Raw genomic sequence first — 15,366 nt, forward strand, 5'->3', positions numbered from 1 at the left:
TTAAAAAAAGGAAAGAGTATCATATATATATATATATAAACTTTCTTTAATGACATATTGTGGATTTTTTACACTGTTATACTTAACTATATCAAAATACAGTTATATAACATAATTTTAATGTCTACAAGTATCAAATGATGACTAAATAAGAATTTATTAAAATAAATATTTAAAGGATATTTGACTTATTTCCAATTTCCAGTTATTTTCATTGACAAATAATATTATAATGGGAATCTTCTGTACATGTCTGGGTACTTGTCTAATTTCTTCTTTAGGCTAAAAGCCTAGAGAGAAATTGCTTTAGTAAAAAAGTGTTCATATTGTGGATCATCACAAGATAGATGTCTGAAGGGTCAAGACTTGGGCCAAAATGTGCATGCCACTTAAATTCTACAACAATACTACTAAATTGTTCTCTATAAAATTATTTTAAAAACTAAAACTGATGGACTTGGTGATGCACACCTTGAAATCCCAGTGCTCAGTAGGCGGAGGAAGAGGATTGTGAATTGCCAGAAGCAACTCATAGAGACCCTGTCTCTACATAAAATTTAAAATGTGGTTGGGGATGTGGATCAGTGGTAAAGTGCCCTGGGTTTAACCCCTGGTACAAACGAAAAACCCTCCTATTATCTTACCCTGTTGAAAAAGGGGCTTTCACCTGCTTTATAATAAACATATTCAACTAAAACCAAACAAAACAAAATAAAAATAAAAGAATCTGCTGTCTGTACCAGTTGGAGGCTCTGGCTAGAGGCCCATGGCTTCCCCTCATTGAGCAGCCGATTAAGACCACACCCCAACCCCTTTCCTTATCAAACTCCCACTCAGGGCCTCCATGTACCTGCCTATCACCCTGAGACAAAAACCACAAGGAGGGGCAGCCCTGTGGCCAGGGCCTGGAGAATTATTGAAATCAGCCAATCCACAGGGTGCAGAGAACCCTGGCCAGTACCAGCCCAGCAACCCTGCTTCAGATGCTTCCTAGAGCCTAGCCTGTCTCCCTCAGTGGCCCTGCCTGGCAGCCTGCTCTTCTTCAAACTGTAAGTAAGACTTCTGGTTTTCATCAACCCAGGCTCAGTGTTGTGTCTCATCATAAAGAATCTTGTTCTTGCAAGAACCCTAAATATGTTGGGGCCAGAACCTTCATGGGGTACTGAAGTGATCAGAGAAGAAAAGCAGATTCTCCTGATTGCTAAATATCCTTTTGTTGTTGTTGTTTGCTTGTTTTGCTTCAAGCTTTTTATTCTGTCCTTTGTATTAACAATTTTTTTAGAAATATAGAGGCATCAGCAAGGCCCAAGTCTGAACCTTGACATGCACATGGACTTGCAGACCCACCCCCATCAGGATGTAAAACTGCTCCTCTCCCCCAGGGAGCTCCAGTGCTGTCCCTGGTGACTCAGCCCTTCCTCTGCCCTCTCCTCCAGGAAGTGAACTCTGGGAACCTGGACCCCAGGGCTGGCTCTGCTGTTGCACTCTTAGAGCCCCATGGGAGTGCCTCCAGCATGCAGCCTCTGCAGCCTGGCTCCTCCCAGCACAGACCCTGCTGATGCACCTTCCTCTGTGAATGAATATTCCCTTCTGTTTGCCCCAGAGTGATACCTCATGCCTTTTCCCCACTACTTGGAGAATATTGGACTTGTTTCTAAATTTTGTCTCCTGTGAATAAAATTGGATTGTGTGCACACACATTTTCATGTGGACAGAAGTCATTTCTCTGCCTGGGTCACACAGCAGGTGACTGATGACAGGAAGCCACCATTTTCTCCAGTAGGGCTAGATTTCTGTGTCCCCCCACCTCCCACAGTGCACAGGAAGGCCATCTTCTCAGATCACTCATGGAACCTGTTGGTTTACCTTTTTCCACTCTAATAAGCCTGGTGTGGTTTTATGTTGTCTTTTTCTAGTGACAACTAGTGTGATAATGTGATGGTCACTTAAGAGTGAATGAACAAGGGTTGACTCTGCTCAGGAAACCAAGTCTGGAATCTAAAATAAGGAAAGTGTGGGTTGGAGCTCTCCTTGTGTCCTAGAGGCTGGTGTCACCCTGTGGTGGCTGACCCTGCCTTGAACTCCTTCTTTGGCTATTTGACCTTGAGGCTGTAAAGGTGCAGCAAGTGGCCCCTGCCCTGCTTCCACATGCCCTGCTGTGGGTTTCTCACAACCAGCTTTCTGTCCAGGGATCCTGTTCACAGTGTTTCAGGAAGAGCGTGAACGGCAGTGATTCAGAGAAAGGACATGATCCAGGACAGCCCCTGGGAGGACAGAGGACTGAGACTCCCCAGGATGCAGCCCTGGAACAGGAGCCTCAGGACCCTCCTGCTCTGCCTCCTGCTTCCTTGGCCAGGTGCAGGTGAGTGACAAAGGGCACAGCTGCCCTTTCCTTTCCCTGGTGCCTGGGTCAGGGCCCCTCCTCCTCAGGTGTCCCTGAGCCCAGCTCATGCCTCTTTGCTGGAGCTGAAGCCCAGGTGCTTCTGAATTCAGTCTATCCTTGTGGCTCTTGTTGACAACTCTGCTTTTCTATTTCCTTTGTGAGGATCAAATGATCCAGTCACCCAAAGCTGGTTTTTAATGGAGGTGCTGTAGAAGCTGTGTCTTAGGTAGCTTCTATGATGTGCTCAAGTTTGTTTGCACCTTCTCTAAAGCTGAGCCCTGAGTGCAGGTGCTCCTGGGGACCATGGCCGCCTGCTGACAAACCTGGGTTGAGAGCTCAGTTCCCATAGTGCAGGCCCTTGTCAGAGTCTCTGTGTTCACCCTTTGTTGTGCTTTGACCTCTCCTGTTATTCCCTGTTGTGTTTGGCCCTGTGTGTTTGGGAAGGAGGGAGCCCCAGTGTGTGCAACACATAGTGCATCCTCTAACACACTGAGCTGGCGTCTGTCTTGAAGTTCTAGTGTTTTACAAGTGTTGTGGGGAAAGGTGATGAGAATCAAGGCATATGCAAAGGCACGAGGCCAACAAACCTGGGGACAAGCTCCGGGACCCCAGGGCCCTGCTGCCCCCACCTAATGCAGGCCCTTGTCAGAGTCTTTAATTTCCTCCTTTCTTAGGAATTCATTTCTCATATTATCCCTGTTTGGTCCTGGCTGGAAAGGAGGGAGCACAGCAGGGGCCCTGCATTATTCCCCTGTTGCCCACAGAGCTGGTCTCCTATTTGATAAGTGCTTGGGTTTGAGCTGTTATGATTAAATGTTTCCAATATGGAAACTGATCCAAGAGAAGACACACACGCACACCGGCCAAACAACATATTGCTTGACACCAGCATGCGTTCCCATAAATGAAAGATATCAATGTGGGTGTGAAATGTCTGTACATCTCAATGATTTTATTGAGAAACATCTTGTTGAACAATACACAGACATAACTTCTCAAAAAAAATAAAACAGATAATTTTAGACTCTAAAATAGTAGCTCAGCCCTCTACCTCAGAAAATATTTTCTACTAAAACACTAGAAAGCAAATGGGACATTGCAATAGGAATATATTTATTATTTTTTAAAAAAAGCTACTAAATCTATGAATTTCTCTTTCATCTTAAAACTGCTCAGTTTAAGTATTATCACATGACAGTATTTCCAACATTAGTAGAATTTCACTAAGTAAAAGAAAATATTCCAGTCTTGGCTGGAGATCTTTTTTTTTTTTTTTCAATTAGTTCAAATTGTGAAACATCCTAGCATTAAGGAGAAAGAAGCATGCCATACCTGCAATCCCAGGAACTGGGAGACCAAGGCAGGAGGTTGGAGGTTGGAGCCAGCCTCAGCAACTTCAAATAAATAAAAAGGACTGAGATGTAGCTCAGTGCCCCTGGGTTCAGTCCCCAGTATAAAAGAAAAAAAAATTACATATAAAGACCTTGTAATATGTATAAATAGTTTTCCTAGTAAAATCTCTTTAGGACTTGTCCTAAAAAGTGAGTGAATATACTCACAGAGACACAGACAAAATAAATAGGAACAAATTACCAAAATATATGCTCAGAATGTTAGAAAATCTATGGAGGAGATGAACCTTATGCATATATATTATGTTATTATATTTCTTTTTGTACCACCTAATAATAACAGCTGATAACAGGAGAATTACTTTTTGGTGCCCTAAAAATTTTGAATGACTGTTTATGAATTATCAGTGCCCTGTGACATTTGTCTCACTTTATACATGAGACCTTTAGAAATTGATAATTCACCAAATGTACCTTGTCTATAATTAAGATTCACCTGCATCCACTGGAGGACACCTGGGGAAACCTGCTGTTCCCATGAATTTGCTCATGATCTTCCCATGGGGATAAGGAATCCAGTTCATTTCCTGGCTCCAAAGGCCTGCAGGTGCCTGCTCACACTAACTGCACAGCAGGGCTTTCATTCTGAAGTTTGCTTTTGGGTGATCAATATTTTAAAAGCACACAGTACTGGAAGCTTTAGGCCAAGGTCAGAATTCCTCCCCCTGATCCTCCTCAATCCTCTCTGTTGACTGTGGGCTGTGGCTTCTGACCTTCCCTGTCACATTGTGAACCCCACGTCCTCTCCTTCTGCTTCCCTCCCTCATCCACCTTCAGTGGAAGTTCATCCCAAGGTCGGGTCAGACCAGCCCTAAGTTCGGAGGTCATCCTGGCCACCTCGTGCCCTTCACTGCTGCTGGGAGGTTCTGACCCCACAGGCAGTCTGGGGGACTCTTCAGTTCCCTGAGCTGGGACCTGTCCTGGTTTTCTCATTTGCATATTCCCAGTAGTTCTTTCAATGTCTGTCAACGACTTAATTTTCGAAGATATGCTTTCCAGTTCCTCCCATTACTGGCTCTGGGAATTCATGAAACTCTCCCCCACCCTCTCACCATCCATCACTCTGAGGTTCCTTCGGGGTTTCCTGTGTGGAATCCCATCTGCTGTCTTCCTCTTGGATTTCCTCTTTTTTTGGCTGAGTCACATCTTGCTATGGTCCCTTAACAGGCATGCAGAAGTGCATTTCAAAGCTCCTACTCCAGGAATTCTTCTATTATGTCATCAAATTCAGAATGCAGTTTGGCGAAGATTTAAGATGCCTCTGAATTCTGAAACACGAGCCCCCTATTTTGGTGCAGTGTGGTGGGCACTTCATAGAAGAGATTACAAATACTGGCATCTCAGGCATCTCAGGCCCTAGAAGGGCCTCTGCATGCTGAGTGAGGAGCCCCCAAGGCTCCCGGGCAATGCCTCTGCCTGTGTGTGCTGAGCAGGCCTCCTGGTCCCATCGCCTTAGTCTCCAGGCCTGGGAGCTCTCTGGGGCTCAGTTGACTCTCAGCACAGTGCAGCTCCTCCATGAAAGGTCTGCTCTCCCCCGCTGCTCCAGGCCTTGCAGGCTTCCTTCCTCCTGTGCAACTTGTCTGAACTTTCTGTGCAGAGTAGCTTGGAAGAGAATGAGAAGGGAAGTGGCCCCAGAACACTGCCTGGGGGAATGCAGTGCTTCTACCTGGGCTCCGGGTCTCAGACCCCAGCAGAGATCCCATTCTGGAAATCTGCTGCCCTCCCTGAAGGGCCTGCAACAGCCTTCCCTGTTCCCATCTCTGGTTCCCCATGATTTTCAGGGACATGGCCGGGGGTTGGAAGCTCTAGAAAAGTGGTATTTGGTTCTACCCTGTTTCTCCAGCCACCCACTGAAGCCTGGATTTGTCTGCAAGAAAGGAGATGGGAGGAAGGGCCACCCAGAGTGACACCCCTGGAGACCCAGATGAAGGGTGCATCTGCCTCTGCTGTCACCCAGGGTGCACAGGAGGAGGTCCTGTCTAGGACACATCTGCTTACCCAGGGGCAGTGGCTTTTCCCTCAGCCAGGGAAAAACTCTTCAGCTGTCCTGGTCCCTGGAAATCTTTCAGCATGGGATGAATGTCCTTTGATCCCGTCATCTCCCACCATTGACATTCTACTCAGTTGCCACTCACAGGATATTAGGAATTGATCTACTTTATAGAGGGTACTTTCTTCATCAGAGAAGGAACATTGGGCTATCCTGCAATGATGTGAACTGTTTTGCAGGAGAGCTCAGCTATTTCCTCTGCCGCAACTGGTTCTGATAGCACTGATGTAAACCTATTTGTGAGGATCAGTACTGTTTTCCAACTCCTTTGGATGCCCAGGCTTATTTTTCAAATACTAAGGGGTTTGAAGACTAGAAAAGTAACACAGAAGCCTGTTGAAGACATCTTAGATCACAGAACTCTTGAATGACATGATGGTAGAAAAGTATGATATGCTTGGAGCTGCCTATAGGAAGGCTTGATGTAGAGTCTTACAGTTTTCTTGAAATGATCACACTGGGTGACCATTTTGATCCCTCTTTCTTATCTTTATTTTTTTCAGTTATTCAGATTTTTTTGGAAGATAGCATTGAGGTATGACAAACATTTTTTTAAGAAAGAGAGAGAGAGAGAGAGAGAGAGAGAGAGAGAGAATTTTTTATATTTATTTTTTAGTTTTTGGTGGACACAACATCTATTTTATGTGGTGCTGAGGATGGAACCCAGTGCCACGTGCATGCCAGGTGAGCGCGCTACCACTTGAGCCACATCCCCAGCCCCATGACAAACATTTTTAAAGTTGCATGTATTTTAAAGGACACATGTGGAGGAGTTTGGGAATTAGCATGCACCTGTGACATTGTCTTACCATCAGGGAACTAATCTCGACTTTCCTCCAGTGTCTCCTCCTACCATCTTGCTTTTGTTATTATTATCACCCTGTGTGTGTGTGTGTGTGTGTGTGTGTGTGTGTGTGTTGAGGATGCTTAGCACAAGACCTTCCCCTTAGCAAACCTCTGGGTACTGTACAGCACTGTACATTAGACCTCAGATTGTTGATCTCACATGACGGAGATCCCATCGATCCTTCAGCCCCTGACTTGCTCTTCCCCAGAGCCTCGTCACACCACGCTCTCATACAGTGTGGGTCTGCCTGTGTCAGCCACTCCACTTGGCACAGTGTCCTCTGGAGTGTGCCTGTGGTCATAAGGGTGCGGTGTCCTTGCTCTGGGAGCTGAACACGCAACTCTGAGGTGTAACCTCGTTTCCTGCAGCCTTTCATTGGGCAGCAGATATCACTGTCTGCACCGAGGTGAGGGACACAGCAATGTGCATGACAATGCGGGTTCCTCTTCCTGCTCAGAGTTCTCCTTTTTCACGTGTGTGTCCTGAGGTAAGAGGACTGAAGCAGGGGGCATTTCTGGGTAGAATGCACAGCCCAGCTCCAAGCTGTTGCCTGCAGTGGCGGGACTGTGCCCATTCCCAGCAGGAGGGGCCAGGCCTGTCTGCTCTTCACCTTTGTCAGCATTTCTTCTTTGTTCTTTGGCTGACAGCCACTCGTTGGGTGGAGTGGATAGTCCACTGTGGCTTTGTTGCATTTCCTTGGAGGTTCCTAGCATGGATCACCTTACAGAAGCTGCATGGTCATTTGCATATGTCCTTGAAGGAAGTGTCTTTGCATGCCCTTTCCTGTTTTCTTTTGGGCTACTTTTATTATTTTGTTTTGTGGTATTTGATTGCCAGGTCATTTCTGTATCTGAATATCAATCTTGTCCAACACAAGGATTGCGATGTTTCCTCCTGTCCCCTGGGCTGCCCTGTCATTGCTTTAATTGATGCTTTGCTTTTTAGTTGCGTGTAATCTACTTGATATTTTGATTTCTGTTGCCTGTGCTTTGTTTTGGTTTAAAAAAAAAAAAAAGAATCACTGGTCACACCACTGTCTAGTGGCTTTTTTTCTGAAATTTCTTGGAACCTCCATCCTTGGTCTGATGTTTGACACTTTAACCTATTTTCGGCAGACTTCTAAGTGTGACTAAGGGTGAGATCTCCTATTCCAGGCAGATGGCCAGTCTTCTAATCCCACCTCTTGGACTGCTTTCCATGACACCCATTCTTGATGCCCTGGTGGACCACCTGACCACATGCTTGTGGGTGTCTCTGGGCTCCCTATTCTGTTCCAGAGGCCCATCTGTCCATCCTCCTGCCTGTGCTGTACCCTGCATTTCCATGCAGCTTTGCAGTTGGAAAAGTGGGATGGCTCCAGCTTTACTCTTCTGGCTGAGATTGTGAACTCAGTCATCATGGTCTTTTGTGCTTTTGCATGAACGTTTATAACTTGTTAACATTTTTGTGAAAAGTGCCATAGGAATTATATATATATATATATATATATATATATATATATATATATATATATATATATATATATTTCAATCAACAGATAAATCTGTGTCTTTATCAAGTACAGCACTGGAAGTGCACACACGCTGTGCTGTGGTCAAGTCTAGCTGGCGAGCAATGGAGAGCTCCCGCAGTTGCTGTCTTTGTGGAGAGAAGGCTGGACACTCCCTCTGTGAGGTCTTCCAGAGCACAGCCATCCTTGAGAACTACCCTCTCCTCACCACCCAGTAGAGGCTGCATTGCTTGTGTTGGTGCCAATGGGAAACAGAGATTTTTAAAGTGTAAAGTCTTTCCATATATTTCTGCTTCTCTATTTCCCTCAAAGAGTTTCCTCATTTCCAGGGACCTGGCGATGCCGCCCCTGGGTGTGGATCCAGGGTTCAGCTCATGCTGCTCTGGGGCATCTCTATCTCCACAAGCTGGGGACCTATCAGACAGGAAGGCTCTCAGCCTCAGTGTCTCAGGCCCTGCTGCACCTTCCCAGCCTGTGGCCTCCTCCCTGAGGAGGCACATGGGGCTGGAGCAGCTCAGAGCCTGAGGTCTGTCCAGACCAAGGCCGAGCTGCCCTCCCCTCCACCTGGTGCTACTATCTCCAGCTCTGAGGTGAGGTGACATGGGCACAGCCAGCACAGGAGCTTGAATGTGTGAGCTTGACAACAACTTTCCTTTGTTTCCTGTGAATCCCTAATTCCTAGAGCAGTGTCTGCAGTACCATTGAATATTTGAATTACAAGTTTATCAGGTAGAAAAAGCAGTCTAGGCAGAAACTGAGTGGGATCTTCCTGACTTTCTCTCTTACTTAATGCTTCTGATGCCAATTTTGGTCATTTCTGTATGTCCCCAAACAGTGGACGCCTTATTTCTGCACAGCAGGCTTGAACCACCCAGTAAATGAAGAATGGCAGTTAGTGCAGATGAGGAAACCACATCTTTCATGACAGTTCTAGTTTCCCTGCCATGTTACAACACAAAGTTAAAATACATAAAACTGAAATTGAAGGGTTCTGGATTGTTAGGGATATGATGGTCACATATGAACATATGTATATAATGAAAAATATAAAGATTATTGAGGAAATGGGAGAAATGAAGTGTCCTGCCAAGCCAAAAAACTGTCTCCAGAAATGAAAAAAGAATATAGAACCTCGTTGTTTAACTGAGCATTAGAGAAAACTGATGCACATGCTAGGCTATCTGCTGATGGAATCCATCAGGCCCCAGAGGACCCACTCAGCCATTGCAGAGATGGATGAGATCTCCCCTGGGTGCTGGTCCCCAGATGCCCTCTCTCACATACACACTCTCAAAACAAGTAACTGATACATTGCTCTTGAGTAAGATGTGAAAGTACCTTTGCCACACATCTTTCACCTTACATTAATCTTGTAATTGAAGTTGCCATTTGTTTTAGTTATTTGCTGTTTTCCAAAGGTAAATTGGAACTCGTTCTGCTATAATAAATAGGTAGCAAAACTGGGGGCCTGGTGCCTGGGCCCAATCTGCACTGCCACAGGGAGAAGAGTCTCCCTCTGTGAGGTACACAGTTCAAACTGAAAAGTCCCAGGCCTTCAGACAAACACACCTGATTTAAAACTGGCAAGAGGCACATGTGCCTTTTTAGAAGATTTCCATACATTTCACAGAGACTGAAAAAGGCTGTCAAGAATCTCAAGTATTCTCAAGGAAGCTGTCTAAGGAGAGAGGGGAAGAAATATCTCTGTTTTGGCACCAGGAAAGTTCCATGTTTTCCCTTGGATTTGTACAGGTTGAGCTTCCCTTATCTGATAGCTTGGTACTAGAAGTCTTTTGAATATCAGAAGTTTTCGAATGCTGGGATTTTTGCATATTTAAATGGCACATCTTGGGCTGTGACCCTAACGATGGCATTCACTTGTGTTATATGTGTACTTACACACAGAGCCTGCAGGTGATGTGGCATTATTCTCAGTGAGCCTAGTCTTGACAGAGACCTGCCTGTGAGCTCAGGTAGGCAGTTCCACATGTTGATGCTCAAAAAATTCTGACTTTGTTCTTGGATTTCAGACTAGTGGATTGGGGATGCTCCAGCTGAATTTTCCACTCCCAACACTATGTCAGAGATAACCTGAGGTCAAGTTTCAGGATATTTATCCTAGGCCTTTCCCTCATGTTAATATACTACACTGGGAAAACTCTGTGGCATCTCATCTTTGTTTTTCCCCTAGCACAAAATCTTTACTTTAAATGCTTTCATATTATATCTCACTATTTGTTTATATGTATTGAGTAACATGGTTTAAATCGAGGGGACATTTGCTGGATAGTATTGCAATTCTCATTTTATGCCATACTAATCATGGGTTGTGGGGCAAGTTACCAAGTCACTCTCTGACTCAGATTACTCATCGCAGAGTGAGGGCAATCTCTATAACACACAGAGCTCTATGAGACTTTAATAACGTAATTTATATGAATTTGATTTCAAACTCTAGGCAAACGGGAAACACCTGAATCTTGATTTAGCTCATCTGACCCTTGCACAGTGGCTCTGTGTGGCTGTGACATTTTATACCAATTGTGCTCTGGCATCCTGGTGTTAGGTCTGCTCAAAAGCTTGGCACAGCTCTGTGTGCTTAGGGAGCTGGTCTGCTGCTCTCATCAGACACTTGCAGCCTCGCCTGACAGCCCCGGGCTGTGACACTTTATCTTCATGATTTCCAGGGCAATTCGACGTGATAGGACCAAGCTCACCAGTCATCGCCAAGGTTGGAGCAGAGGCCGTGTTCTCCTGCCACCTCAACCCCTCCACGGATGCCCAGGACATGGAGATCAGGTGGTTCCACGCCAAGAATTCAGAATTGGTGCATTACTATAGGAATTCCCAGGATATCCTGGAAAAGCAGCATCCAGAGTACCACAGGAGAACGGAGCTCCTCAAGGATCAGATCAGCCAAGGGCAGGTGGCCCTGAGGATCCACCCCATCCGCACTTCAGATGGAGGGGATTACAATTGTTCATTTGCAAGCTCCACACACCACAGTGCAGCACAGTTCAGTGTGGAGGTCACAGGTGAGCCTCTGGCCTGAAAGCTGTCAGGTGATTGGAGGTACATTTTTATTCAACCAGTACCCTACAGTGTGCAAGGACAGATGGCAGTGTCCCAAGGACACTGGAGAGGACTTCCAGAATGCCAGGGTTGAGATTGGTCTAGAGTGTCTTCCCACGGATTCGTGTTTTGATAAAAAGGACACTGACATCCCTTTTCCTTTCCAACACACTGATGAAGGGCAGGTGCAAGCAGGGCATCTAAGCGTGGCCTGTGCAGAGCCCCAGAAACATGTCTCTGTCTAAAGACTTTGTTCTTATTTCAGAAACACAGGAGGAGCTCCAGGGAGATGGAGGGAATGTGATCAGCCCAGCCGCAGGCACAGGGTTCTGAACCTCATTCCATCCAGACAGAACGTGCCCTGGTTGACTGGAATCTGACTCTTGAGGGAGATGTAGAAGGGTGTGGGGAGCCAGGGCAAGACGGCCAGTGAGAAGGCCAGGTGTAGGGCCAGAATAAAGAGGTGTGTCTCGAGAGGGTCTTCTGGTGAAGTCAACTTTCTGGTTGACAAAATTGCTTGTGGACACAAGCTGGGGACCCATCAGACAGACATTTCCGTAGTAGTACTCCTAAGCAGAGGATCCAATAGAAAAACAGAATAGATGCATGGACACAGGGGACACCACTCAACAATAGTGAGGAGAGCGTGGTCAGGGAAGGAGAAAAGAAAAGGAGGAAATTCTAGACACATAAAAAGAACAGCCCAACCTCCCCCACTGGATTCCCAGCTCTGGGGTCCCTTCCCTTTGGAGAAGTCTCTCTCTGTATCTCTGTTGCTTTTGCAATAATCCTGATGCTTGCTTGCTATCCCTGGGTCCTGCTCTTCAACCCTGCTGAACAGAGACAACAATCCCAGCACCCCTAGATGGGCACAGACTTGCACACTCATCCTGGGATATCCTTATCTGCTCACATCTCTGCCTAAGGTGAAGCACTTACATCCCACATCTGTGCACACAGTCACCCCAGAAACTCCTGTGGGGCCGGGATGGAAGAGTAAGGAAGGTTTCTAGTGAAAACATTACCTGAGCCTGATTCAGCCTCCATCAACACCAGCACAGAGCCTTGTGCTGGTCTCCGGGAGGAGCTTCTCTCTCCCATTCCTTGAATGAACCCTGGGAGAAACCAGCCTGGTCCATCTCAAGGAGCATAGCGTTCATAACCTTGCAGAGCAGGGAAGCTTTCTTCTAGGCCTCTGTGACCTGTGTACAGATATCCACCTGCCATTCAATGACAATCCTGAAAGTCAATGTGATTGGGAGAAGAGTCTGTCCGTCACAGAGACTGTGCTTGGTCTAGTTTCATTAGAACAAGTTTACACAATAAATGGCAGCATTTACCTGATTCTTCCTGGACTGTAGGTAAATACTGAAAAGTGGCTTGCTGGCAAGTTTTAAACAACAGTTGGTGCCAAAGCTTCTGCCAACCAGACCCTTTATAAATCCACCAGTTGAATCTCAGCAGAGTCTCAGAGAGGACAGTGAGCCCTGTCTGTGGCTAGAGAAAGCCTCCTTCTTGCAGCAGGCTCAAGGGTGGTCTTAGAGTTCTTACTGAAAGAGCCAGCCATGTGCAGTGGAGTGCCACCTGCAGAGGCCATAGAGAGGTCCTCCGGGAGCCGCAAGAGCCAGGCCCCTGGGCTTGTGCAGTGGCTCGGCCTCACTTTCTGGGCAGAGAGGTTTGTCTGTGACAATGATTTCTAGAGGAAACCAGGCAGGAGACATCTACTTCTAAAGGTATTTCACATACTTCCTAAAGCTTTGGTGAAACCTAATTAGTGGCTATCATCTTGAGAGCCAGTTGGTAGTACTGTTTCTCCAAAGAAAAAAAAAAGTCCTTCCTTTCTCTGAACTGGTAGATTTGCCTGATCCCAGATGCTTTTGCTCTTGGCCCAGAGGAATTCCACCAGCAAACAGAGAACAGCTTCCCACTGCTGTCCCACTATACCCTAGATTCCCTGCAAGCACACAGCTCCCTCCTTGAAGTCAGTGGCTGGGCTGATGGGCCTCCTACTTGCAAATGAATGTGTTCTGAGCTTCAACAGAGGGTGCCTAACATATTTTAGTCTCATGAATCCATGGCAGGAAATATTTTCATACTAACTCTTTGACTTCTCTAAAGCAGATAGGAAAGCACAGGTGTTTCCCAAACAAAGTAGTAAAGGATTTTAATTTTTTAAGGATGCAAACAAAAAAATTAAAGCAAATTCAAGCCTGTGTCAGATTTCCTGGTGAGCACTGTGTGTCTGTGCAGCACCATGCCTGTGAATCCATCACCATTCTGTGGAGGCACTGTGTCCTCCCAAACCCAGGGCTGACTCTCTTGTCAGTTGTAAGCACTGTGTAAATATCCCAGATTTTGCATCCTAGCTAGTTGAATGTCTGCAGATGGCATCTCTGATAGCACTTCAGTGAGGTGGATTCTCAGCTTAGGAGTGAGATGTTCTTCTACCTTTGCAGGCAATTGCTGATGCTTCTGGTCTGCTACAATATAAGTCTGGATGCAAATATTGCAATAACAAATAACCACAGGTGTTTTTTGAAGAACCAAGAGGGTTTTCCAAAGGAAAGGTTTCTCTGGTCCCTACATCCAGGAGCTCAGGGTTCCGTGATTTCCAGGCAGGCTGCTTTTTGCATGTGTCCTGGAGTGTGGTGGGAAGTCACTGCTGACTTTGCAGTTCACACTCCTGGTGAACCAGTCACCCTGAGCACTGTGCTGAGCCAACCTCCTCTTCTCCTGCTGGCCAGCACTGTCCATGGGGCTTGCTGGACCCTGGGGTGTTTTCCCTGAGTACCTACTGCCCATGCCCAGTGCAAGGCAGTGCCTGGGCTCTGCACAGAGTAGGTCTCATATGTGCTCCTGTGGGCAAAGATCAGCCCCAGACAGAGCCCTGGTCCTCCCCACTGTGGCCTCAGGCTGTCCTGTGATTTTCTAGGCTGGTTGGGTTCTAGCATGCCTTTCTTCATCTGTCCCCTCCCTCCTATAAGAGTGAGGCCTGGCCAGGTCAGGAAGGGTTCCCTGGAGAATCAGTCTGTGCCAAGACCCCCAGAGTTTTACCTCTGTCAGGCTCCTTAATCTTCCCAGGGAGGAGAAGCAGCACACCTGCCGGCAAGGATGTCTTCTCTTGCTCTTCTCATCTCCCAAACTAAACCTTTGCCTTTCCTTGCTTTCTCTTCTGCTTTCTCAGATCCCATGTAGAGATCCTACACAGCCCGATGGCCTGTCTGCTCTGTTCAGAATATTTTAGTAGAGATATAATTATCCAGTGCCATACAGAAATGCTAGTCACTGTGCTTTATCCCAAGCCACTTCCCCACAGAGGCCTGCAGAGAAAGAGCACAGGGCAAAAGGAGTTCAAGACATGTCAGGTTTCCACATCAATCACCCCGAGGCTATTTTCTGAACAACAAATGTAGCCTTGACCTTGGGGCTGTAGATGTCTTACAGCCTTGTCTGTGCCTAGCCCTAGAAGATAGAGAGTACTTGAAGATAAAGCATGCTCCCTGCTGTTAAGGACATCATCAACAGGAGGCTCAACCAATTCCAGTGAGACTTCCATCAGCATCTGGAGACTACTCCTAAGCACAAGGAGGTGGGACGTGTGTTCCACAGCTGGGGAGGCACTTCCACAGATAAAAACTTCATTACCCCAAAACTGCGCTGCCCAGGTAAGGCAGCTACCTCCTGCATGTGGCCACGCAGGTGCAGCTTAACCCCTACTAAATCATACAGGAATGCCAGTCCCACAGCCACCTGGCTAGTGGGTCTCACACAGAGCCCTGACCTTCCTGGGCTTCTCCCATGAGAAGAATTTATGCAGGAGGCCTGAGCTGGAGGAGGGTGAGTGAATGTTGGGGAGCAGTTTAACCACAAGAGCCTCTACCCACACGTACCCTTCAGTTCTCAACCACGCTAAATGGATGGATGGAGGGTCTCAGCCCAACTATAGTGAGCATGAAAAGAAAGGATGAGTCCTGCACTCAAAGGAAAGGGGGAAAGAAAATGGTTCAGAGGGTGTTTAACCACTTGTTCACACACTGGTATAGATAATTCAATTGATTTCTCACAAGTACATAGAAAAGAAATTATTTTGGA

The 15,366-nt window shown here is 46.4% G+C and overlaps 1 protein-coding gene across 3 annotated transcripts in view; it reads left to right on the plus strand.

The window, feature by feature from the left end:
- Positions 1 to 868: 868 nt before the first annotated feature.
- LOC114081926 (butyrophilin subfamily 1 member A1-like) overlaps positions 869 to 15,366 on the plus strand; it is a 30,543-nt gene continuing 16,045 nt past the window's right edge. For 2 of the 3 annotated variants that reach the window (XM_071607089.1, XM_071607090.1), the window contains exons 1-3: positions 869 to 1,049; positions 2,190 to 2,362; positions 10,890 to 11,237. In XM_071607089.1, coding sequence (XP_071463190.1) covers positions 2,248 to 2,362; positions 10,890 to 11,237 — 463 coding nt within the window. In that variant the 5' untranslated portion in view covers positions 869 to 1,049; positions 2,190 to 2,247. Of the gene's footprint in view, positions 1,050 to 1,282; positions 1,701 to 2,189; positions 2,363 to 10,889; positions 11,238 to 15,366 lie in introns of those variants that run through there. The other variant, XR_003580871.2, reaches the window with a different exon arrangement.

The sequence above is a fragment of the Marmota flaviventris genome, assembly GCF_047511675.1.
Source record: "Marmota flaviventris isolate mMarFla1 chromosome 5 unlocalized genomic scaffold, mMarFla1.hap1 SUPER_5_unloc_1, whole genome shotgun sequence".
NCBI classification, from domain to species: Eukaryota; Metazoa; Chordata; class Mammalia; order Rodentia; family Sciuridae; genus Marmota; species Marmota flaviventris.